At 37.6% G+C, this 26,260-nt stretch overlaps 1 protein-coding gene across 3 annotated transcripts in view; it reads left to right on the top strand.

Moving 5' to 3' along the window:
• The window catches only part of ECA3 (endoplasmic reticulum-type calcium-transporting ATPase 3), an 86,983-nt gene that overhangs the window by 45,864 nt on the left and 14,859 nt on the right, over window positions 1–26,260 (top strand). For all 3 annotated transcript variants that reach the window (XM_020675189.2, XM_006857058.4, XM_088853776.1), the window contains 9 exons: window positions 1,308–1,366; window positions 1,478–1,622; window positions 15,598–15,705; window positions 16,383–16,535; window positions 16,646–16,750; window positions 17,418–17,614; window positions 18,025–18,136; window positions 19,911–20,009; window positions 20,108–20,253. In XM_020675189.2, the coding sequence (XP_020530848.2) occupies window positions 1,308–1,366; window positions 1,478–1,622; window positions 15,598–15,705; window positions 16,383–16,535; window positions 16,646–16,750; window positions 17,418–17,614; window positions 18,025–18,136; window positions 19,911–20,009; window positions 20,108–20,253 (1,124 nt within the window). The remainder of the gene's footprint in view (window positions 1–1,307; window positions 1,367–1,477; window positions 1,623–15,597; window positions 15,706–16,382; window positions 16,536–16,645; window positions 16,751–17,417; window positions 17,615–18,024; window positions 18,137–19,910; window positions 20,010–20,107; window positions 20,254–26,260) is intronic.

Below are 26,260 nucleotides of genomic sequence, written 5' to 3'. Positions count from 1 at the left end.
GATGGCTAACAAGTACCTAAGAGAGATTATTTTTGAAATCTTGAGGCTGATCATCCATGAAAATAGAGAGATTGAGGAAGTTGTTGTGCATATAATTGGAGCTGGGTGGACGAAGTGGAGATGTGCTTTTTGAGTCTTATGTGATTGTTGCATATCAAATGAAACTAAGGGGAAGTTCTATAGGACAGTTATAAGACTAGCCGCTTTATAGGATGGAATGTTGTGTGGTAAAAAAACAACACATCGAAAGAATGAGTATAGCTGAGATGAGGATGTTGAGATAGATGAGTGGCAAGACAAGAAAGCATAGAATTCAGAATGAATACATCTAAGGGAACTTATGGGTAGCTCCAACCAACAACATGATGAGGGAAAGTAGACTTAGGTGATTTGGCCATGTGCAATGTCGATCTAGAACAGTACCGGGTAGAATGTTGATTTGTTTCAAGTGGAAGGCTCCAACAAAGTAAAGAGAAGGCCCAAAAGGGCATGGATGGAAGTAGTGAGAAGAGATATGGTGACTTGCGGTCTAATTGAGGGTAATATCCTTGATAGAGCAGAAATACTGAACATGATTCGTGTAACCGACCCCAGTTAGATGGGAGGCTCGGATGATGATGATGATGGTGGTGGTGGTGATGATGATGATGAAAATATCTGGATTAGGAGGAGAAGATGGGACCTCGTCCTCAACTTTGTTTCTCCTGCATCCTTAACATTCGTTCTTCATGCATGCCTGGATTTTTGTCATGGAAAACTCTGATTTGGGAACTGATGTGTTTCTTCCAAATATTTCTCATGATGCCTATTGGCTTGTTTGTTGTTGAAGTCTGATAAGGTTGCGGCAAGTCCACATATTTTCAAGGGCCAATTATGATGGTCTTCATTGCTAGAATATGATGTTTTGGTTGTCCTTAAATTATACTATTGTTCTTACACTATTCTCATTATTCTTATTTTTCATTGGTTGCCTCTTATTTCCATTGAATGGTGATAAGATGGTCTACAAGGCATTAATGACCCTTTTGCATATATACTTGCAAGAATATTGTGTTTATCTTTTTATGAAAATTAAATATTTTTTATCTGCGAATTCCTTGTTCCAAATATAGGGTTTATCTTTTTCGATTGTTCCTTGAATTGATTTCTTTGTTGCTTTGGTGTCATGTTAAAAATTCTATTTACTTGGTGTCATGTTAAAAATTCTATTTACATTTGTACGAGAAGTTTGTCGTTATAATTTCTAAGAGGTTTGTTTTTCTTCTTATTTTTTAATTAGTCATGTACTTTGTTTGTGTAATTCATAGATTGCTGTTGCACTTGCGGTTGCCGCAATTCCTGAGGGACTCCCTGCTGTTGTTACTACGTGAGTATTGTATTATTCAACTTTGCTTTGTTCACAATTTGTTGACTTACAAGGATTGTCTTGAAATAAGGTCCCCTTTTGTCCTCTTGGAAATTGTCTTTATTGATTTAGGTGTTTGGCGCTTGGTACAAAACGCATGGCAAGATTGAATGCAATTGTGAGATCTCTCCCTTCAGTGGAGACTTTGGGCTGCACTACTGTAATCTGCAGTGATAAAACAGGGACTCTCACGACTAATATGATGTCTGTATCAAAGGTGATTCGTATCGTTTTTTAACATGCACATTGATATATTTTTTGTGGCTTACCTTATAGTGTTCTGTAACTTAGATTAATGTTGTGCGTTTCAATTCATTCATAGCTTGGCTTTTGAGAGTTTGTCAATAGTTTCTCGATGATGTCATATTCTCTTCCTATTGAGTATTATGCATGATCTATGTTTTACAGACTAGATTGAGATACTCCTTGCAGATTTTGTGAATTGCGTGGTCATAAAACCTACATTGAAACTTTTTTTATTTCTTGTTTATTTGGATAGCCTTCTAAGGCCGCAGAGGTTAATTTGGCCATTCTCAGTCCCTCATAAAATGAATTCAAATAGTTAAAAGAATTGGAAGAAGTCAAATAAAAACCTTCATGGTCGCTACTTTTGATATCCTGGGAGCAGTTGAGGAGGCTCATTAATGCCATTTCTAATGCTACTTTTATTGAATTTGATGTGGGTGTGTGTGTGTGTGTGCAAAATCATTATATAGAGGTACATAAAATGTATCTTTAGACTCAGGCTTGGCCAAGCCTCATGAGAAGTTAACTGGGGACTTGAACTAGGACACTTATGCGCCTTATCAAACTCTACTTAAAAAGTTATAATAATTCATAAAAAATATCTGAAATGGAAAAGAATATATTCAAAAAATTGAAAACCCCTTATATTGGTTTCGGTTGTCATTCTAACCTTTTAATTTGGCATGCATGATTTTCACCTGTTTCCTAGTTTTTGACTAGTCGAAAGGTTTAAGTATTCCAGGTTCACCCTCAAAGTAACCTTCATTAGCTCTTGAATTAATAAAAACTTTTCCCACTTTCCAATCTATAAATGATATGATGCCCTGCATGCTGGTTCTTCTGATACAATTTCACACTTTTGTCAATGTTCAACCTGTTTCGGATATGCTGAAATGGTTGGGCTGAAACCTGTAGGATAGAAAAGAAATACAAGAGTGTCGAACATGTGCACTTGAGGGACTTCTGCCGAAATAGTCATTCTTTCTGTGATATTTTTGATGTTGGAGTCTGTGACAATGAAACCAGAGTCGGCTCCAAGAAATTCAACAAGATATCTAGGAAACTGGATAGCTCCTATGGAGTAGTGGCAAACTATGAAAAAATGGTGTGGCCGTAGTTTGGTTCTATTAAAAATGACATACGATTTCAAATCATAGCCCTCCTCATCCCAAACAATACATGTCCAATCCACTGAACCCTCAACTTCAATCTATTGTAACTTCTCCATAGTCTATGCCTCCAATAGCCCTTATACTCATAGGAACCTACGGTGGGAAATATCTAACTTTGCCCCTATTGCTAACACACACTCATGTCTTGTGACTAGGGATTTTAACATCACAATTTGTGAATTTGAAAAGGGGAGGAAAACCTATTCCATGGAAGTAGAGAATGGAATTTTTAGAGATAATAAATAGTTGCGGTCTCATAGGCTTAGGGAAACTTGCCTACAAGCTGTCTTGGAGAAATAACCAAAGTAGGAGGAGCTTCTATCTATGAATAGCTAGATAGAATTTTGGTTTCAAACTAATAAGTTACTTCTTTCCCTACTTCTAAAGTAAACCACCTCCCAAGATCTAATTCAGGCCACAACCCATTGCAGTGCAAATCGAGCAACTCATAGATTGAGACTACAACCTTTCAAATTTTTTAATATGTGGTTTGAACGTAGTTATTGTGAGGAAATTGTAAAGAAGTGTTGGAATGAAAGAATTACAGGATGTGCTATGCTTAGGCACAAAACTCAAAAGCATCAAACAAGCCTTAAAGAAATGGAACAACTTAAAGAAAAGCTGGAGATGATACATGAACCTTGAATTTTATGATGATAAGAAACTCCATAGGGAGCTCTCCATAGCTCTTGCAAATGAGTCTTCTTTTGGACAACAAAAATAAAGGCAAAATTGGTTAACTCAAGGTGTGAAGGAAAGTAGACTTAGGTGAGTTGGGTCTAATACAACACTGGTTAGGAGGTGTGATTGGTTAAAGTGGAAAACTCTAAAATGGCAAGGGGAAGGTCCAAAAGAACATGGATGGAAGTAGTGAGAAAAGATATGGTGACTTATGGTCTTACTGAGGGTATGGCCCTTGATAGAGCAAAATGATAAATCGAGATTCATGTAGCTGACCCCAAATAGTTGAGATAAGGCTCGGATGATGATGATAATGAAGGTTAACTCAAGGCGATTCTAGTACAAAATTCTATTTTCAAGAAAATTGATGAGAAAGTGTTGAACAAACATCTCTAAACTCAAAAAGCTAGATGGCTCACTGGCCAAAACTAAAGAGGCATAATACATGAAGCTCAAGCTTTTACAAAAACCTTCTAGATAGAGTGCAACCCATATTGCTCACATATAACTCCACGCTTTTGAAACCCAAATCATCAAGGAAGCAAATGAACTACTTCAAAATGAGGTAACCTCTGAGGAAATTGGTAATACCTTATTAAGTCTAAATGCAAACAATCCCCTGTACCCAACGTTTTCCCACCAAATTTTTTTATATATATATTGCTACATAACGGGCCAAGGGAATGCTCAAGCCATAGGCGATACCTTTTGTTGGCAATCAATAATGCAATCCCTTAACTTTCATCACTCTTATTTTAAAGAACATGTTCTTTCCATGGCTGATTTTTGTCCTCTAAGCCTCTACAATGTGATCTACAAGGTCATTAGCAAAACTGCAATCATTAGCCCTAACCAACGCAACTTTCTATAAAACGGAAACATCTCCAAGCAACCTTTAGTTGCACATGAACTTATCTGTAGTATGGCCAGAAAGCAAAAAGAAAGAACCTTTTTGCTTAAAAATAGACCTGCATGAGGCATTTGACAAAGTCAAAATTTCAATTTCTAACAAAATGAACTTCACATATAAGCGTTTGGAGATAAATTTATTAATTGTGTTAAATTGTGCATCACCATACCCAAATGCTCTATTGTCCTCAATTGCACCCCTTTTGATTATGGCAAAATGGACTTCTACGACCCTTTATCCCAATACCTCTTCTCACAGCCATGGGGTTTTTTTAGCAAGTTTATCAAAAAATAAATGAAAGCAATAGGTTCTAACCAACTAGGAACTCTAAAGTTAAAACTTCACCATCCTACCTCCTTTATGATGACGATTTGCTAATTTTTTCTTGGGCATTGATGCAGGAAGGAAAGGTGGAAAGTTGAATCCATGCTTTTCCTGAACTTTAAACAAGTAGAATCAGCAATAATGGAGAAAGAATATGGCTGTAAATCAAGCCAAGAGAGGAAAACTTTCTTCTTTCATAAAATAAAATTTATTCCAATAACATATCTCCCAAAATGTAACATTTGAACTTTTATAAGCCTATGAAACCTTGAATTAACTTAAACCCAAGTAAACAATTAAGACTTTAAAATGCCCCTAAAACAATATTGGAATTCTAGGAATACCCCTGTGAACAATAATGCGTGAACAATACGTGTGAACAATACCATGAGTAGCACTACTTTAAAATACCCCTAAAACAATACTGGAATTTTAAAAATATCCCTGTGAACAGTAACACGTGAACAATACGTGTGAACAATATCATGAGTAGTACTCATGAATAATAAATAAAGAAAATATAAGAAAACCCTAGAATCCAAAAAAAAAACTTAAAATCAAAATATACATCCTTTAAAATTGAATCGAAATTAAAAATAACTATAATGTTTCCTTCCATCATTCTCCCCTGGTCGGAGAAAACGTATCCTCGAGTTTTGAAATGTGCTAAGATGAATTCATCATCAAAATTGCATTCTTCAACCTTCTTCTTCTTCGTTGGCTCAAATATTATTGTGGTAAAAACAATTCCAGAAGAAACTGATCCTGATATATATATCTTGAGGAATCAATGCAAATTTATCAAATTCAGCTATTCTTGAGCTCCTATTGAAAATAGTGTAGAAAACTTCAAACCCATTTTTCTGTACTTTAGAGGCTTTCTCAACATCTATTTCATTACTCTCTGAAACCAAGGCCACAAATTGCTGATTATGAGTCAACCACACTTCCATTGTGCTACTCTGATTCCAATGCCTTAAATCTCTTAAATGTTCCGCCTCTTTGATATCCTTAAGATCTTTTTCTTTGTCAAACATCTGTTCACCCATGTAATCTTGATCATCATCATAGATTGGATCTCTTAGAAGATCTTGTTCATCATCTAAGTATGTATCAAAATTGGTGGCAGATCTCAATCTATGATCTGCTGATTTTCGATACGACCTACGCCAAAATCAAGCTCATTCTCTTTCAAATCATGTAGATCAACTAACTCCCATGATTTATTCTCCCGAACATGAGGCTCCCAACACAGAGGGCGTGCATAGAACGAGTGGTTGAAGGAAGCTTCATCATTTCACTCCAACTCTGAGTTGGACTTTGATTCGCGCTATTTTCCATAAAAACCCTCTTGATTTGGATCTATCCCCGTAGATTCCTCTTTGTTGAGGGCATGCTGTTGCTGGCCTTTCTTACGCAGTAATAGCTCTGTAACCCTCTCCGTCAAGTTGTTGATTTCCTTGCATAGTTGGATCAGATCGGCATCCCTACGGTTAAGACATCCACGACAAGCCATCACAATCTCTTGTAGTCCTCGAACCATGCTATGATGCCACTTGATGCAGGAGGGAAGGTGGGAAATTGAATCCACCATTTTTCTGAACCTTCCTCATCATTATCATTTTAGACTTTTCCCAATTAATTGGGTCGGCTACATGAATCCTGATTCTCCATTCTGCTCTATTAAAGGCCATATCCTCAGTGAGGCCATAAGTCCCCATATCTTTTCGGACTACTTCCAACCACGCCCTTTGGGCCTACCCCTTTTCCTTTTCATTCCTTCCACTTGAACTAACTTGTACCTCCTAAGATGTGTTGTATTTGGTCGGTGCCACACATAGCCATCCCACCTAAGTCTACTCTCTTTCATTTTATCGCCTATTGGTGTCATGCTTAAATTCTCTCGAATAGATTCATTTTGAATTCTATCCCTTCTTCTCTTTCCACTTGTCCATCTCAACATCCGCATCTCTGTTAAACTCATTCTATGAGTATATTGTTTTTTGTCTGCCCAACATTCCGTCCCATAGAGCAACGCTGGTCTCACCGCTGTCCTATAGAACTTGCCCTTCAGCCTCATTGGTATGCGGCGATCACATAAAATTCTAGTTGCACATCTCCACTTTGCCTATCCAACTCTAATTCTGTGTGCGACATCTTTTTCGATCTCTCCATTTTCCTGTATTATCGACCCAAGATATCAAAAGTGCAGTTTTTTTGAACTTCTTGGCCGTCAATTTTAGCTACTTTCTCGTCCCTACTCCTATTATTACTAAACTTGTGCTGCATATACTTTATCTTAGTCCGACTAATTTTACAGCTTTTGGACTCTAGAGCATCCCTCCAAAGTTCTAACTTTGTTTTGATGCCGTTTCGAGTCTCATCAATCAAAACTATGTCATTTGCGAACATCATGCACCATGATACCTCCTCCTGTTTGTGCCTAGTTAAGTGATCTATAATGAAGACAAAGAGGTACAGGCTCAATATTGACCCTTGATGTAGACCTATTGTCATTGAAAACTCACTTTTTTCTCCACTAGTTGTTCGTACACTAGTTGGCGCTCCATCGTACATATCTCTCACCAAGTCTGGTGTAGTGTTTAGAGGTGCATTTCTTTTCCAGCACCCGCTAAATCAAATCTCGAGGTACTCAATCATAAGCTTTTTCTAGATCAATAAAGACCATGTGGAAGTCTTTTCCCTTTGCCTTAAACTTCTCAATCTGTTGCCTAAGTAGGAAAATAGCCTCAGTTGTTGACCTTCCTTGTATAAAACCAAATTGGTTTTCAGATGCACTCATTTCATGCCTTAGTCGTTGCTCAATGACTCTTTTCTAGAGCTTCATAGTATGACTCATAAGCTTGATCCCTCGATAGTTTGCACAATTTTGTATGTCTCCTTTGTTCTTGTAAATAAGTAGTACCACAATACTTTTTCTCCATTTGTCTGGCATTTTCTTTGTTCTCAAATTTTCTTGAACCTTAAACAAGTAAAATTGGTAATAATAGAGAAAAAACATGGCTGTAAATCAAACCAAGATCAAAAAACTTTATTCCTTCATAAAATAAAATATATTTCAATAACATTTCTCCTAAAATGTAACATCCAACCTTATATAATCCTATGAAACCCTAAATTAGCTTACACCCAAGTAAGCAATTAAGACTTACCCCTAAAACAATATTACAAGTCTAAATATACCCCTATGAATAGTAACACATGAACATTACTATGAATAGTAAATAAAAAAAAAGAAAAGAAAACCCTAGAATCTCAAAAAAAACATAAAATTCTAAAAATAAATCCTAAAACTCAAATCAAAATATACATCATTTAAAATTGAATAGAAATTTAAAATAACTATAATTTTTCCCTCCATCAGGCAAACACATAATCATGTCGTTCTCTTAAGCCACTCTTTACAACTTCTAGTCCTACACCTGTTTTGAGAAAAAACTGTACAAGAACAAACTTGTATGTATTTTTTGTGCCGCTAAAAAAAAAATTTCTTTATCTAAAATGCAACTCGTTGGACCTGTATTCTACATATCTAGGTTTGCCACTATTTTAAGGTAACTTACCCCCAAACTTTGCAAACCCATCATCAAGAAAACTATATCATAAGGTTGGAAACTTGAAACACCAAAGGGTTGACTTGCAGGAGACTCACTTTGCTTGCTCATCTCATGTCTTATCCCTATCCGAAATCATTGGTGCTCCATCTTCAAAATACCGTCTATGACAATTGGCACACTAGACAGACTCCAAAAGAACCTCTTTTTGGGAAACCACCAAAAACCCCAAACACCCAAACCTTCTTAAACGGAGCACCATTTATAAACCCAAAAGTGAAGGTGGACTTGGTATCAAAAGAAACAAGGACATCAGCTAAGAACGTCAACATGTCCTTATTAGCAAAACTTTGATGGGAATTGGCTAGCAAAAACCAATCTTTGTGGTCACAACTTATAAGAAGGAAATATCATTGGAGACACACCATCTGATATTCTAGAGTAGTTGGGAGCGAATCTTGGGCTTGGAAAGGAATATAATATTCCCATTAATAAAATAAAACAGTCAATGACTTGAAGGAGATGGTTCCAATATTTATTTTTGGTTTGATCCATGGCTAATTTGAGGAATTCCTTTATGAGATATTTGTGTAGGAATATAAGGGAGTTGGGGTTTGGAAGGTTTTCAAACATTTCCCAACTTTGGGATGGGAACTCATGGTGACTCCCTTCAACACGTGGGAGAAAGTTGAGAGCTTAGAGCGAAAAGGAAAACTATACAGTGAGACCATTTACCTTTGGTACAAAGTGGTCATAATTAATTTTGACCATTGGATGTAAAATTGGGTGGCTGCATTTATTACATTGACCAAGCTCAACGTTCAAAAGAAATTTTCTCGGATGGTCGTAAGTAATAGTGACCTCCTTGTATCGATAGTAAATGGTCTCATTTTATACAATCCCATTAGAAAATATTTTAAATCGGCGAAGCGAGGATGAAGATAGACTCTCATGGGTGTGTATGGTTATGGGAAGAAGTCACATCAAAAAGTTATCATGAACTTATTAGAGAGCATGAGGCCTAAGACAAAACACTTTGAAACCATACGGAATAATCTAATACACTCTAAGGCCTTATGGTTTGCATGGATAACTTATCAAAGAAGGCTTCCAACCGCCAATGGAGTACATGATCGATGTTTCCAAATGTCAGATCAACTTTGAAGACCATAACCATCATTTGCTTTTGTTGGGGAGCTTTGGCAAGCACTTGTGTGGAGATTCAACCACGAAGCTATAATAGATGCAAGCATACAAGCTCTCCCAACTAAACTATTCTAGAAGAAATTCATAACAAGATGATAAACAAGCTTTGGAGAGCCTCCCTCCTACTCTAATTTACAACATATGACAAGAGAAAAACTGGCAAGCAACGGATAATCACCACCATGTCATTCAAGGGACACTAAGGGCGTGTTTGTTTTTAGGAAAGTTCATGTCCGGTAAGATAACTTTACCGGACAGTGTAGCCCTTCGGGGTTTGATGTGCAGGAATTGCTACAGCACTGGGAACTTAAACTTTCACACAAAGTTCCCTTTTTCGTTTAAAATGGTGAAAGTTCAAGTTCTTAATTGGGAGTTAGGAACCCAAAGTCTCCGATAGGTTTTTGGATAAGAGTCTCGCCTTAGATTGTTTTGCTCGATAAACATAACCGGAATGAAATCCCGCCTTCTTTTCTCTCACGCCTCCAAACCCTAGCCGCCTGAGCTTCCCTTCTTCCTCCAGCTGCACTCGCAAACCCTAGCCACCCTCGCTTCCCTTCTTCCTCCCTGCTCGTGCCAAACCCTAACCAGGTATGCCCCTTTCTCTCTCATCTGCTCTCTCATTCCCTATGTCCCTCTACTCTCTCACATCTGTTCTCTATCTCCATCTCTCCTCTTAACCCCAAAATCTCTTCTCTCTTCTCTCATCTGCTCTCTCTCATCTCCTTACGCCCCAATCTCTCATCTGCTCTCTCTCTCTCACGAAATCTCTCTTTAAGGATCTTTGCAAAGGTACTTAACATTTGAATTAGAGTTTTTACTCTGTTTTTGAGGTGTATAATCTTTGTGTTGATCTTGAGATGCTTCCACTTGAGTGATTTTCTAGGTTTTATGGTCCATTTTTGGACTAATTTTTTGGTGAAATGTTGGTTATTGGGGGTGTAATGTGTTGGTTTTAAAATTAATTTTGAAGTACGAAATTTATTGAATTTTGATTGGTCTCAGTAAATTGGCTTATTGCAGAGCTTTTTATGGCCACATTGGGTTCTGGTATTTGAATCCAATGTGCTATTTTGATGTTGACTTTAAATGAGTTTTTGCCATCTTAGAGAAATTCATTAAGAAATTGAGCGTAAAAAATAGATGTCTTTGCCGAATTTTTGTCACAGAAAAATCAGCTACAAAAATCTATGCTTGGATCCAATTTTTCTTGTTAAAAAACTTATTGGATTTGTTAGGGAACAGGAGGGATGTGTTTTGATCATGTTTATGATTTAAGGGTTTTTGAATAGTTTATGCTGCTCCAACATCTGCAGCAGAAGAGTAGCACAGATGTGTTCTATTTTTGTCATTGTGATTTATGTTATGCATATTAAACTGTAAAATTTTATCACTTAGTATTCAATTCGAGTTATCCACAAGATGTGGAGACTTATTGATGATATTCATCATTTAAATTTGGCTCAAATTGAATCATTCACTGCTGGTTTTACGTCACAGAATAACCAGCTACAAAATGTATATCAGTGAATTTTGATTGAATTCGATCTAGAAAATATGAATATGTGGTGTATCCACTCAAAGCTGTTATAATCTCAACACAATAAGATTATATTATGTTTTTTTAAAGATGTGTTTAATGCTAAAAATTCTGCTGCAACTGCAGCAGCAATGTGCGAAAAAGGCATGCTATGTTGGGCCTATTTTTTATCATAAATTTCAATGTGATCATATCATGAGATTTATGTGAACATTCCTTAAGTTGTGCTGAGTAATTCACACAAATAAGCAGCAAGATTTGGTCGAGAATATGATCAAATGTTGCTTGATCTACTGCTGCAACAGCAGGAGCATTCACCTGAGAAGAACACTACTTCAGAAATCTCAGATGATGATCATATGCCATTCTTTTAATATGATGTTGTATGAAGCATGCAAACCTAAATATTTGTGATATATTAAGTGCCATTCTTTCAACATAGAGAATGTGCAAAAGATGGCAAGAGAAACAGATGGGTACTTCATGAAGAGTGGAATTAGCCCCTAGTTTCTTTCCTTTTGAGTATCCGAAAAGATTTGATCCGTGTGATTTGTTTATCATTTAAAGCTTGCAGTATATCAAAAAGCGCTGAGCGGGTCGTAGGTGGCCTGGGGGGTCCAGACCGCCTAGTGCCTACGTGGCCGCCTAGGCGGGTGCCCAGAACCAGGGCGGGTGCCCAGAACCAGGGCGGCTGCCCAGTTGAAAAAACAGTAAAGATGCCAATATACCATATTTCAAGTTGAAAAAAAAAGAAAAATGATAGAAGTCGAGAAGAGAATTTTGATAATCCATATTGTTAAAACAATAAACCGTAAAACCATACAAGTGTAGGATATAAAAGTCAGCGCACGACGCAACATAAATATATAGAAATTTAGAAAATATACAGTCTACACTCATGACTCAACACAACAGTCAACAGACTCAACACTAAGTAGTTAGCACCAAGAGGCAAGAGTCTTCAGTCATCATCATCATCATCATCAGAAGGAATATCAATAGGGCGAGCCTCATCATATGCATAAGAGTTGAGGTCATCATCATCAGAATCATCTCCCTCTTCAATATCACGTTTGTCGTCTTTTGTTTCTTCTGAATCTGCCTCTTCCTTCTCCTCTTCTTCTACCTTCCTCTTACTAGTATGTGCAGTCTGTGCAGATGATGCCTTAGGAGTTTTGGCTGCTCTACTTTTTTTTTTGTGCTTCTCTGAACTCAAATATTGTATAATTTCCTCCTTGGTAGCCTCAGGAACATTTTTACATGGGGCAACATCCCCCGTCATACCGGCAAGGTGTTTTTTAAACCGGTAAATGCCCCCCATTAGTATCCTTTCCACAATAATTACATTTAATACGATTTTTATCACTTGGATTCGCGTTATAACCATACTTCCAACCTGGATCACCACTCCGACTAGAAACTGGAGAAGATACTTCCATAGAACAAGGCTTATTTTCATCATTTTTTGGTTCTTCAAAATTCAGAAGATGTCTAATCTCATCTCGAACTGCTTCAGGAACCTTTGTACAAGAAGCAGCATTACCTCTAACATCAACAAGGTGTTTTTTGAATCGGCTAATACCCCCATTGGTATGTTTTTCACAAAAATTACACCTTATACAATTTTTATCATTTGGTTTTGGATTGTACCGATACTTCCAACCCGGATCACTTTTTCTAGGAGTTGCAGAAATAGATCTATGGCAAGGATTTTGTCTTGTTTTTGTTTTTCATAACTTAAAAATTGCTTAATTTCCTCCTTGAGATAGCTTTAGGAACATTTTTCAAGGGGCAACATCTCCCTTAATACCGGCAAGATGTTTCTTAAACCGGTTTATGCCTCATTTTGTATCTTTTTCACAAAAATTATATCCAACGTAATTTTTGTCATTTGGATTCGGATTGTGTACGTATTTCCAACCCGTATCTCCACTCCGACTACCTCCTGAAGAAGACATCTCAAAATGAAACAAGCAATCTAAAAAATGCACTTACTAGCAATCTAAAAAATGCACTTACTTTGGTTGCTTGAACTCCAAACTTTGAGAAATATTTCGATGATTTGATCTAATGAAATGTAGTTTTTGGAGGTTTCTATTACTCTAAAAGGGGTTTTGGCAAAAAAAATGAAAAAAAAAAAAACAAGTTTTCCGCCTTTGGGCGGTGCGCAGGCCCTGGGCAGCCGCCCAGGGCTAGGCCTTGGGCAGCTGCCTAGGCGGATTCCGTACCGCCTAGGGACCACAGCCCAGTTTGGCCGCCTAGGCCTGGGCGATGCGCCCAGGCCTTATGGACCGCCTAGGAGCTGGGTGGTCCGCTTTTTAAACCAATGACAATTTGTCTTTTTTTTGGGAAATCATTTTTATTGGACATATACTGATGTGTAATGATTGGCTTATGAAATGAAGAACCAATATGAAGTGAAGAACCAAATTAGTTAAAATGAACAACCAAATTGGTTTAATAACAAATTGGCAAAATGGCTTTTATTCATTTCTCCTTTTTTTGTTTGTGTATGTGGGGTGTGAACGAGGCCATTCGAATCTGTCCCATCATCATGGTTATGCTCATCATTCGATTCAAACTAACAAGTTAATGGTGGCAGTTATTACGATTATCAACTATCTATTCTCTTTTCCTTAAAAAAATTTAAAGAAAATCAAACCTATCATTATTTCAATGGAATAAGTATATAAAGGCCATATCACGAAAGCTCGTAATAGCCATCCTTTTTGGGAGAGGGAGAGGGATAGCACAACGGACTCCTTATACCCTTCATATGAGATATACATTTTGTTGGACATGTTGAATATTAGGAAGGTCTTAAATGTGGCCTTCATAGATGACTTACTGGCCTCATATCACTATAAAATTAACTAATGATTAAAACTGGCTTATTCACGTCTCTCCAAAAGCCAAACATTACAGGGTCAATCAAACACAGGTACTCAGAACTTCCTCAATATTCTAGCAAGTAATCAAATGTAGGTACCCAAAACTTCCTTAACATTCAAGCAGGTTATCAAACACAGGTACCCAGAACTTCTTTAAACCTTCTAGAAGATAACATTTGACTCTAGTTAACTGTCACTTAAAAAAATGATAACATTCCACTTTTCAGCAAAGAAGAACTTCGTGTTTCCAGGGAACGTTTATCTTCCAGCAAACAAACACACCCTAAGGGAGATAATTTGGAAGATCCATAATGGTATTCCAAAAGAAAAGCGTGCACCCCCAAGTGAAGAAGGTGAAAGATTAATATATGAAAGATGGGGAATACGAATTCTGCAATTGACATTGAGTTTAATAGAGTAAACGTAAAGTCCAAATGCATATAGAAAGATAGAGATATAAATATTATATCACACAAAAGGTCTATCTCATCTCTTGTCTTGCATATTGACATGAGTGGGGCATGCACAAAATCTCACTTGCGTAGCCAAAAACAAGAAAAAAGGAGAAAAGGCATTTGAGTCTATTCTGTTAACAATAAATACGATAAAAAATTACAACCCCTAAACCCTAAATTAAAATCCAAAGGGAAACCCAAAGCTGTTCTAGCTCTTGCATTATTTTTATTTACATATATACATATATTATTTTCCTGACATAATTTTCTTGTAGACTTATTACATGAAATTTTTATCTCATGTACGTAGAGGATGATTAGAAAAAGGGAAATATGTAGATACTGCCAATATCCTGTTTGTAAGTTATTGTGCATCAGAATTTCCTATTTATGTCGGAGAACTTATACCTGTTTCTATTTTCTGTTATTACCAATTTTACTCTTGATTTGGACTTCAATACACCAGAATTAGGAGGTCATTTATAAGTTAAACACTCAAAGCAAGATATTGTAACTGTTACACTTTTGTCTGACTTGATTATTTACCTATTCCTTTTACCATCCTACATTTGTAGATCACCATAAGGAATTCTTGGGGGGTGTGGGTGTGGGTGTGTGTGTGTGTGTGTGTGAGAGAGAGAGAGAGAGAGAGAGAGAGAGAGAGAGAGGAGGCTCTAACTGGATCTACTAAATTAGGAGTAAGATAATGTAGTTAGAATGGGACGTAGCTACCTTTTGGATTCTCCTATGTTCCAAAGATTGGAGCAAGCGCAAATTAGTACAATATTTAAAAAATGTAATAATTGTGGCTTTCTACCAATCAGTCAGCTTTAGGCATATCAGTCGCATCGTCATGTGATAGGCAGTATCCATATATTTTTCCCATCAAAAAGGATATGAACTTAACATCATATATAGAAGTATGATGTACCAATTAATGTGTTTATTGGTGGCCATTCAGAAAGGTACCTTGTATATATTGTGCATGACATGATAGATTGGTTGATAGGTCCAGGACGTTTACACTCATACTTCTTGTGGCATGTGTAAAGCTGTGAAAGGCGAGAAATGTGATGCTTCCTTTTTATGGCTTTTCTAGCCATATTAATATTTTAACACTTTTCTTTTATTTGTTATGGAGTTCACATTCACAGTATGATTTTTTCGTTTGATTAGTTTTGATAATTTTTTGCAGATTTGTGTAGTTTCTTCTGTCCATCGTGGACCTGTTTCCACTGAATACACTGTTACTGGAACAACTTATGCTCCAGAAGGCATAATTTTTGATGCTGCAGGGTTGCAGGTATATTCCTTTTCCAGGAGATGGATTTTCATCTTTGAATAATTTAATCTATCAACACAAAATGACTGAGATATTGTCAAAAATGGAAATTCACTAACAATATTTGTGAACCATATATACAGATAAAGGAGTCAGTGCAGGAGCCTGGTGGTATGGATCTTTTTGTTCAACTCCTAGGGCGACTGCTCTGTTCCTAAAACTTTCCATACAAAAGGAAAAAGGAAAATCTGCCAAGCCATAAAAAACAGAAAAGAAGAGAGAGAGAGAGAGAGAGAGAGAGAGAGAGAGAGAGAGAGAGAGAGAGAGAGAGAGAGAGATCTGCCCTTAGATACTTGGAAGTTATGATTGAAGTTGTTTTTGTCAAGTTATTGATCTACCTGATTCTCCCTCTGGGCTTCTGTATGAAATCGTTCTTGTAGATATGTCTGCTTCTAGTTTCTAAGTTTCTTAGCCATGCCTGTGGTAATTGAGAGCCACTCTTCTGATCTGAAATATGTCTCAGTGTGTATTAGCTTCTGTGATGAACAGAACCCTGCTTTGGGCTAGTTTTAGTGAATAGTTAGATACTAACGTGCTTCTCTGTTCTGAAGCGCTTTTGTCCTACTTATTGATGATGTTGTGCGTGTTGCTTCTGATCGACTGGGCAGTATTAAGAGGTTTATTGGTTGTTTTTTCAGCTTGAATTCCCTGCTCAATTCCCATGTCTTCTGCACATAGCTATGTGTTCAGCCCTTTGCAATGAGTCCACTTTGCAATATAACCCAGATAAAGGGAATTATGATAAAATTGGCGAGTCAACAGAAGTTTCCCTTCGGGTTCTTGCTGAGAAGGTTTCCTAACATTTTGGTTATCCCTAACTACATATGCAGACTAAAATATTTTAGGTTATAATTCACATTCTTTTTTCATTGTTTCTGATTATTTTTTGACTATTAATTAGGTTGGACTTCCTGGTTTCGATTCCATGCCTTCAGCCCTGAACATGCTGAGCAAACATGAACGTGCATCTTACTGTAACCGCTATTGGGAGCAGCAATTTAAAAAGGTTTGCTTTTGAACATGCTCTAGGCATATTTCTTGCTTTCCCAGCCTTCTTCTTCTCAGTCAACAGATTGAAAGTTCTTCGTGCTGTTATGTGACTTTCCTATGTATTACATCGTTTTGATAATATTAATGACACTACTGCTTATTCTACATTCTAGATTCCTTATAATACGTTGTAGGAAATATAAAACATTAGAAATCTACTGGCAAGTTTCCTGGCATTCTTCTACTTATTCTACATCGTTTATTTGTGCTTATGTATTAACATTATTAGAGCTATTATCTGTGCTTCTGTTCTGCTACTTATTCGATATTTCCTAGTATATCTAGTTAAAATTTAAAACATTGGAAATATATTACATTGTTTACCGCACTATGTACTTCATAAGGCCGAGTCTTGTTTTCTTGCATTGAATACATGGAATGAGAAGGGGGGTAATAAGTTTATTTTTTAAGATACTTGGGGTCCTGTGAAAGAAGTTATGCTCTTCATTTTCTCTCTGCAATCAAAATGATTTTGCTACCACTTCATGTCATCTTTCAGAATTCCTTTTCATTACACTTCTCGAATTCTCTTTATGTTAGACTTGCGCACTTTCCTCCTATAATCTTCAAGATATAATGTCCTTTATTTGGTGGCTTACACAAGCAGTTCTGCAAATTTGCAGATTGCTGTTCTGGAATTCTCTCGAGACCGTAAAATGATGAGTGTGCTCTGCAGCCGAAAGCAGCAGGAGATATTGTTTTCAAAAGGTGCTCCAGAGAGTATAATTGCCAGATGTTCAAATATTTTATGCAATGATGATGGTTCTGCTGTTCCACTTACTGCGGATATACGGGCTGAGTTAGAGTCTAGGTTCCACAGGTAGGTTTTTCCTTTGTTCTCTTGCTTCTGACGTACGTTTTCTGCCTTTACTGGGAAATGAACTCAAGACTAGGTGGTCAGGGTGGTGGGTTGCTGCAATATGACATCTTGAGGTCCATTCTTACTGCGGTTAGGGGACCCCATCCCCATTGAACTGCCCCCCCTCTCTTTTCTGACTTCATTGTTTATTTCCTTGTGCATCGGTTTCCATGCCCTGGCCATTTCTATTTTTATGTTTACAGATGTGGCTATTCACATAATTCTTTTGGTGATTTTACCTAAGTTTTCAAAGTATTCAGCATGAGTTCAGCTCTCATTTTTAAGCAATTGTGCATTAGATAACTCATGGGTATTGGTATTTCCTTGTTTTCTTGAGACTGGTGTTTCTAACTAAGCGTTTGAATGGACAGCCTTGCAGGGGAAGAAACCCTCAGATGTTTGGCTTTTGCTTTGAAACGAATGCCCACAGGTCAACAAACTATTTCATTTGATGATGAGACAAATCTCACATTTATTGGCTTGGTATGTTGTTTCATTGATGCATGAAGTAATTTTACCCGTGTAGAACCTATTGAGGCTTTAGGGGTTGTGAATTTTAAAATGTATCAAATGTAGCTTCATTAAGTATACAACACTGTTGGGGTTATTTCTCAACTTTCAGTAAATGCTAATCGAGCACCAATCATAAAAAGAGCTATCTTATTTCTCTCTAATTCTCTGTTCTCATTTCCTAGTGTCATTAATTCAATTTATATAGCCTCATTTTATTTGGTCATATCATTCGTTTATTCCTGCTTTTTAATTTATTGCTGGACTCAACCTTGTGTGATTCAAAATAGGTCATGCATTGTTGATGTAATTGAAAGATGACTTTACAAGAGGTTGTATTCATGCACCTCTTTGGCAAAGCATTATTCCTATGGTTGAGGTGTGCAGCATTCTTGATTCTATTGTCTCCCTATGTTAATAATATTTGATTAATTTTTTTTTGGGTAATTAATATGATTACTATTTTTACTTGAGATCTCTTGGAGTAAGAAATCCCACTTTTGGGAAACCACATCCAATTGCTGTCAATTCAGGTAAACAGTCCACTGTGCGTTTTGGTTCCCTAAGAACATAAACACAAACTGCAAATTCATGCACAAGATAAAAAATCTCATCTGATCAAGGACCACTAACTGCTGTGGACAGGAGGCCTCTCTTTTGGGTCATTGTACCTTGTTGAGATAAACCCCCACAATTGTTTTTGATAATTAACTGAACCCACATAATTATAACAGGTTAAGCGATTTCCTGTGAATCCCTTGGGAATCAAGATTCATGGGAACAGACGTGGTAGGCGTGCAATACCTGGAGGGGGATGTGGCTTCTGTGGAAGACATTTTCAATGGCCTTGAAAGTGGGTTTAATGTGTGCATCAGAGGAAATTTTACATGGTTGCACCTATCTTGGTGAATAAAGTGTTGGCCTTTGTGATGGAAAAAATCTAACTTTAATCTGACAAATCCCAACCCAGCGACATATCATCTCTTGTGTCTCTTTGTAAACAGAAATTAGGGTAGTCTAGTTCTGAATTTCGTGATCACATGGTTGATAAGACACTGCATTCTACTTTTCATGTATCTTTGAATATACAACCCTGTTCTTCATTTTCTTGGGGAAGTGGTAATCCTGTTCTGCCCCTATGTTGTTAGATGTGGTAGCCTGCTGGGCTCTTGTTTTTGCTGAGGAGGAGATTGCGTCGATCCTTTGGATGATTAGGGGGAATGCAAAAATTGAATTCAATAAACAAAGTACATAGCTATTTTTTACCAAACTGTCGAAGGTCAAAGAGGCTGAAGAATTCAGCGAGCTGGGTCGGAAGGCCCTCCTTTGGTTTGCATACTGAAGTCAAAGACTTCAGCCTCTTTGGCAAAAGCAAAATGTATCTTATTGTACTGGTTCTCTCTTCTCGGAAGAAGCACTGGCACCAACTTACTTTTTCCCCTTCTTGTTGGCATAAATTTGTATATGAAATGCTGACTACTTACTCATCTGCTCACCACATTGGGTTAATTTTCTTCTTTCTTGCTATACACACCATGGCATATACTCATGTTCATTTCATTTACCCTTCTGAACAATCTAATACATGCACCTTCATCGGTATGCATATCACCAGAGTGTTGGTTAAATTAATTGTAGTCATGAGAGGATCACTACCATTTGTCAATTTTTTATTTTTTTTCATATGCGTATTCATCCTGTCCCGTGTTTCCTTATGTGACTAGTCTTTATTTGTGATTCTGCTAAGGTTGGAATGCTTGATCCACCCAGAGAAGAAGTGAAAAATGCTATTCTAACATGTATGGCTGCTGGAATACGTGTCATAGTAGTGACGGGGGATAACAAAGTAAGTGCTGCCATTTCAGAAAATCCTCAATTCTTTCAAAAAGGAGTTATGGAAGAACTGATTAATGTGATGATTTGTGGGACTCATTTGTGCTGCAGTCCACTGCAGAATCACTCTGTCGTCGAATTGGGGCATTTGATCATGTAGAAGATTTTGCAGGTTGCTCTTTTACTGCTTCTGAATTTGAAAGCCTTCCTCCTACACAACGAGCACTAGCTCTGCAGCGTATGGTACTTTTTACCAGGTACCTCTTTGATTGTGTGAGACATGCAATTTTCTTGGCATTTTGCTGGCTACCTTTTTTTGGTGAATGCTTTCGATAGTAGTATATCTACAATGAAATAGTCTAGCTTAGTTGCCATGAGTAATGCATGATTTCTTTCCAGTGTACCGGGACTCAGCTGAGTTCACTCGGCTGAGTTACTCGGCCTCTCCCTGTGGGCGCAGCGAGTTTCGTCCAAGTGTGTTGTACACCTATTCTATGTCGATTTTAAGTAAAAAACATTCAAATGTCTTCTTGGACGCCTATTTCCCATTGTGGTGGGGGTTCGAGCTCCCCCAATAATCGTTGCCCTTATTGAGGCTTAGTCTTTTTTTCAAAGGGGATAGGAAACAAGAGTGAAAAAGCCCATTGTGAGAATCAAACCCAAGATCTCTCATAAAGAGGCATACCAAGTGCGGCCTACCAAACTAATGCAACCTAGAATAGTATTATCGCGTAACTAGACAAGAGAGATAAGCTTAAAGTTTACAGGAGGAACAACAGAAGGACAAATTAGTCATTTAGTCTATCATTTTATGTTTTTTATTTATTTCTTGAGTCTTTTTTATTCACGTAGGGGCATAACTAGTAATTTCTGGAGTCTTTTATGTTTTGTTATTCACTTAGAGTCTTAAATAATAAATAGCCATGATTAGATTAGATGAATGGTCAAGATTAAGTCTTGTTTAGGGTTTTCGTATATAAGAGATGTACTCAAGCCTAATGGGGGATAATGATAGACTTTTATTCAAAACCCTAGAGCAGTAAGTGCTCATTCTTTTACCTTTGATTTTTTAGTCTTTCTCTATTTCTGGATCTTTGTTATCTCGTTCTTTGTTAAAACCCTAGTTCAAGCTACTAGGTCTACGCTAGGTTGGTATTAGAGCACTACACTGTAGCAAGTTACTGTTGTAATTTAGCATCGATTTTTGTGCCCAGATCAACCATACCTCCACACAGAGGAAAAGGAAGAAAAACAACAACCTTATAAGCATTTGATGCTAGTTCACGAGAAGTGATTGCAGATCTAAGGAGATGGGTCGAAACCCTAGCTTTGCGTTTGGCGTAGATGGAAGTCACATCTCAAAAGGATGAGATCGAGGCAAATGAGGAATCCATAAATCCCTTCCATGATAAAGCTCCAAGGAGAGAGGTAGTTGATCATACGGATAGGAATAGTAGGTGGGAAACCGGTCTCAAAGTTGAGATCCTGGAGTTTTGTGGAAATCTGTCCGAGGGAAACCATGCAAAAACTTTGTTCTTAGCAAATGGTTCTCAGGATGCTATGGATTGAGACTCACTGCTAGGGGTGGCAATGGACTCGGACCCGGACCCAACCAGGGACCCACGGGTAGAATCGATCTGGATCCGGGTATGGGTCCAAAAATTCGACCCGACAGGTCGGGGACGGGTCCAAATTTTGGTCCCGAACACTATTTGGGTCCGGGTTTGGTAATATTTTTCGAATCCAAATATATGAAATATATTTAAATATTAATTTTTAGGTCTGGTTTGGTGAATTCAAGTCTAGGTCCAGGTCCCGGTCCCTTCGGACCCTGACCCATCCCGTTGCCCCCTATTCACCGCCAGTCTTTTACAAGTATTTGGATGAAGATTTGGATGTTGAGAATAAAGTGGGTGATCGTAGCTTTAATGGTGATCCAATCTTTAGCAAGGAACCTTTTGATGGAGATAGTGATCATGTCTTTAATATTGATCTCATCTTTGATGAGGGTGCGATCCCATCTTTGATGATGATTTAATGGGTGATAATCTCCATGGAGAACAACAAGGTGAAGAAAAGGAGGATCAAGGAGAATACGGTGGCAGCAAGGATGTTGTTTTACTTGATGTTTTACCTGAATATGGAGTATCACATGATGTGCGCTCAAGGGTTGGTGATATTTTCCTATGCGCTTTTTGATAGTGACTTTGATAGAGAAGGTAGCCATCCAATTGGTGCATATGTGAATTCCTGATTTTAGAGTTTGGCTTGAACTATTATTATTTTTTGAGTGGAGAACCTTTATATTTAATCATTATGTGCAAATTGAAGGAAGTCATGAGTGTAATTCATCATTAATCTTGATCCGCTTCAAAATTCATGGTAGAGTATTCTATGATGTGTTTGAGACCAAGTGTGTTGTGCTTATGTACTACAAGTATGGTAATTCCCAATGGGCCCAAGACATGGTTAATCAAATGCATATAGAGAATGCAATAGAATGGAACGCCTTGTTCTCAAGTCTTGTCAAGGTAGGACTGTTCAAAATTTTGAAGAAGATTAATGACAATGCCTACGAATTGAAGCTTCCCAACCATATTCGCACTTCTGATGTTTTTTAATGTCAAGCATCTCATTCCATATCGTGGTGATACCTCTAACGACAAGTCATCAAATTCGAGGGTGAATTCTTTTGAGGAAGGGGGGGACTGACGTAGCTAAAAATATTGCTCTCGTGTATCTAGACAAGATAGATAAGCTTATAGTTTACAGGAGCAACCACAAGAGGGGAAATTAGTCATTTAGTCTATCCTTTTATGTCTTTTATTTATTTTCTTGAGTCTTTTTTATTCACTTTGGGGCATAAGTAGTAATTTCTATCGTCTTTTATGTCTTTTTATTCACTTAAAGTCTTTTGTAATAAAGGGCCATGATTAGATTAGATGGATGGCTAGGATTAAGTCTATTTTAGGGTTTTCTTATATAAGGGATGTACTCAAGCATAATGGGGGATAATGTTATGGACTTCTATTCAAAACCCTAGAGCAGCAAGTGCTCTTTTTACCTTGGGTTTTTGAATCTTTCTCTATTTCTTGATCTTCCCTATCTCCTTTGCTAAAACCGTAGGTCATGCTACTAGGTCTGCGTCACGAACCAACATGCCATTTGACATTTGATGTAAGAAAGTGGCTTTTATATATATATATATATATATATATATATAACCTAAAAAACACCTACAGGCGAAATGCTACAGTGTTTCGCCACCGTCACGGACTTGGTAGCAGATCATTTGAAGACAGTTAGAGATTGCTATGGCTGGTCGTGGAGGTTTTTGCTACAGGGATGCTGATCTGATCCGATTGCCCAAAGAAATCAATAAATTAATGGAGATGGTTACATAGTTGCGCAAGTGAGACCGGCAACAACGTTGCCTTAAAAGAAGAGGAATCTACATGGGATAGATTCAAATTGTGAGGTTTTTAATGGAGATTGGAAGGAAGTAGAGTCTGAGTCTGAGTGGGAATAGACTGATGACATATCAAGTTACATAGATGGGTCATTATTGTGATTTGGTTTTGAAAAAAGAGAAAGAAAGAGCCATGCTTTTGAAACCGTAGTTGGGTTTGAAGAAGAACATAAAGCTTCTTTTTGGTGCTTGTGCTTGGCCTAAAGTGCTATTTTAATGTTCTCTATCAATTTCCCTACATCAATTTGGTATCAGAGCAAGTTTTCTTCAACAATTAATCCAAGAAACTACAAACAAGTCTAGGGTTTACTAATTTTGGGCCAAGTTTTACCAAATTCATTCTAGATCTTGCTGATTTCAGAAAGGGTTTTGTTGATTCTCTGACTAGGGTTTGGGATTTCGGTGAATCTAGGGCAGCGAGAAGGGCCCATTGCAGGGGGCTTTCATAGACCCACTTCGTGATCCCAGAGGTGAAGAAATTGACCTTAAAAGGCAAATTCAGCAATTTATGTAGCTCCTTGCGAGAGCAAGATGGTGATCTTTAGGCCCAAGATGATCTCGAATACAACCCTTTTCACCATCGCGCTACGTGTCTGGAGTCGAGTGATGATGATAGTGATAGCAGGCCTCGACGTGGGGTGCATCGGTCTAGGGATGTCAATTTGAAGGCGGATATACCTGCATTTAATGGAAAGCCTCAACCCAATAGAATTAAAATTGGATGTGTATAGCTGAGATGAGGATGTTGAGATGGATGAGTGGCAAGACAAGAAAGTATAGAATTCGGAATGAATACATATGAGGGAACTTAGGTGTGGCTTCAATAGGTAATAAGATGAGGGAAAGTAGACTTAGGTGGGCTGGCCATGTGCAGTGTAGAGACCTAATACAATACCTGTAAGGTGGTACAAGTTGGTTCAAGTGGAAGGCTCTAAAAGGGCAAGGGGAAGGCCCAAAAGGACATGTATTAGTGACTTTTGGTTTTACTAAGGGTTTGGGCCTTTATAGAGGAACATAATTCATGTAGCTGACTCCAAATAATTGAGACAAGGCTTGGACGATGATGATGATGAATGGAAAGCCTCAGCCCGAGGAGTTTATATATTGGTTAAATAATATAGAAACAGTTTTTATTTCTAAGGAAGTTCCTAAAAATTATTGCCATAAAATTGAAGAAGGGTGCCTCAGCATGGTGGGAACAACTTAGGACTATAGGGAAGAGAATGGGAAAGCCCAAAATTAAACCTGGGAGAGGATGAAAAGAAATTAAAGGAAGAATACCTACCTTCTTCATACCTAAAAATTATTTATGGTGCTTTTATCTTAGAATAAATAATCTTCATCGGAGAGAAAAGAATGTAAAGGAGTATATCGATGAATTTTATCAATTGATGGCCCGCAATGGTGGCAGAAAGAGAGCTCGCTATGTTGGTGGATTGAGGACATCCATACGAGATGTCCTCGGCGGTTTTGCAGCGTTACTGGATCTTAGAAGAAGCTTACAAGCTTGCAGTTGAGGTTGAGGCTCAACAGAGGCAGCCGTCATCGAAGTGGGATACAGGCCAAGGTAGTACAAGTGGCAGTGGAACTGAATTCAAAGGAAAAATGAGAATTTGGTGGCTGGACAGACCTCATAGCCTGCTGGTTCATCCAAATGACAGGATTCTGTAGGTGTTGGGAATAGTTCAGGTCGCCTGAATCACCCAAACAGCAACATTATTAAGTGCTTTAAGTGTTGGGGAATTGGATGCCACTTCTCAGTGACCAAATAGAAAATTTGTGAATCTTTTTGAGGAAATTTTCAAAGAGGACAACATGCTATCATTTGATGGACCTTGTTTTTGGTGACGTGTCAGAAGAAGATGAGCCTGAAGTTGCATTCAATAACTGGGAAGATTTGGTGATTTGCTATAGCATGATTATCCCTCGAGTAGTAGCCAAGGAACTGAGAAGGGACTTTCTTCCCCACATCCTTGATGATCGTGGTTATTTTATAGGTGATCCAATGTTTGATGAGAACCTTCTGATAAAGTTAGTGTCGTGTTTTTGATAGTGATCCCATCTTTGATGATGATTTGGGGCGATATTTGTAGAGAACAGCAAGATAAAGAAGTCCAAGGAGAATCAATAGGTGAGGCTACTGGTTCGGTCGTCATATCTAGCGCTCATCATGAAGATGCTCTCTTGGTTTGTTCTTAGGCTGAACCAAGCACATGTCTCATAGCTACTCCATCGACATACAAAGACCCTTTTCTCGTTGTGTTCTCTAAATAGTTTTTGAGTATATTATTGGATTGCAAAGACTGCATCATGATGCACAATGGCTCCATCTTTATCAGGCCAGTAATGCTAGGTCTTAGGATTCAAGACACAGTGTTCAATTTGAAGATAATGAATTTAGTGCAAGATTCATCTTAGCCTATTTCAAAACTTGAGGATGAGTTTTCTCCAACTAGGGGAGTTTGATGCATGGCAAAATTATTCTTTTATTTTATCTTTATTTAATTTCAAATGATGTATATTTAGAATTTATTTTTAGGAGTTTTATTTTTTTAGGGATTCTATTTTTTTATTATATATTTTTAGGATTAGGAGCTGTTTAGAAAAGTACTTGGAGTGTTTATGGAATATTTTATCTAATCTAGGTTAAAATTGTTTACAGATTTTGTGGTTAAGTTGGGACTAATTAGTCAATTTTGTTTTTGGCTAAGGCTGTTTTGGGTATTGTAACGCAAATAAAATGTAATTTGAGGTACAATGGGGCCTTTATGGGTCATTCATGTGATTTGTTTCTT

This window comes from Amborella trichopoda, chromosome 12, assembly GCF_054954075.1.
Source record: "Amborella trichopoda isolate Santa Cruz 75 chromosome 12, AtrichopodaSantaCruz75HAP2 v2.0, whole genome shotgun sequence".
NCBI lineage: Eukaryota > Viridiplantae > Streptophyta > Magnoliopsida > Amborellales > Amborellaceae > Amborella > Amborella trichopoda.
Note: the sequence above shows the minus strand (reverse complement) of the source record. Positions and strands in the feature narration are given on the sequence as shown.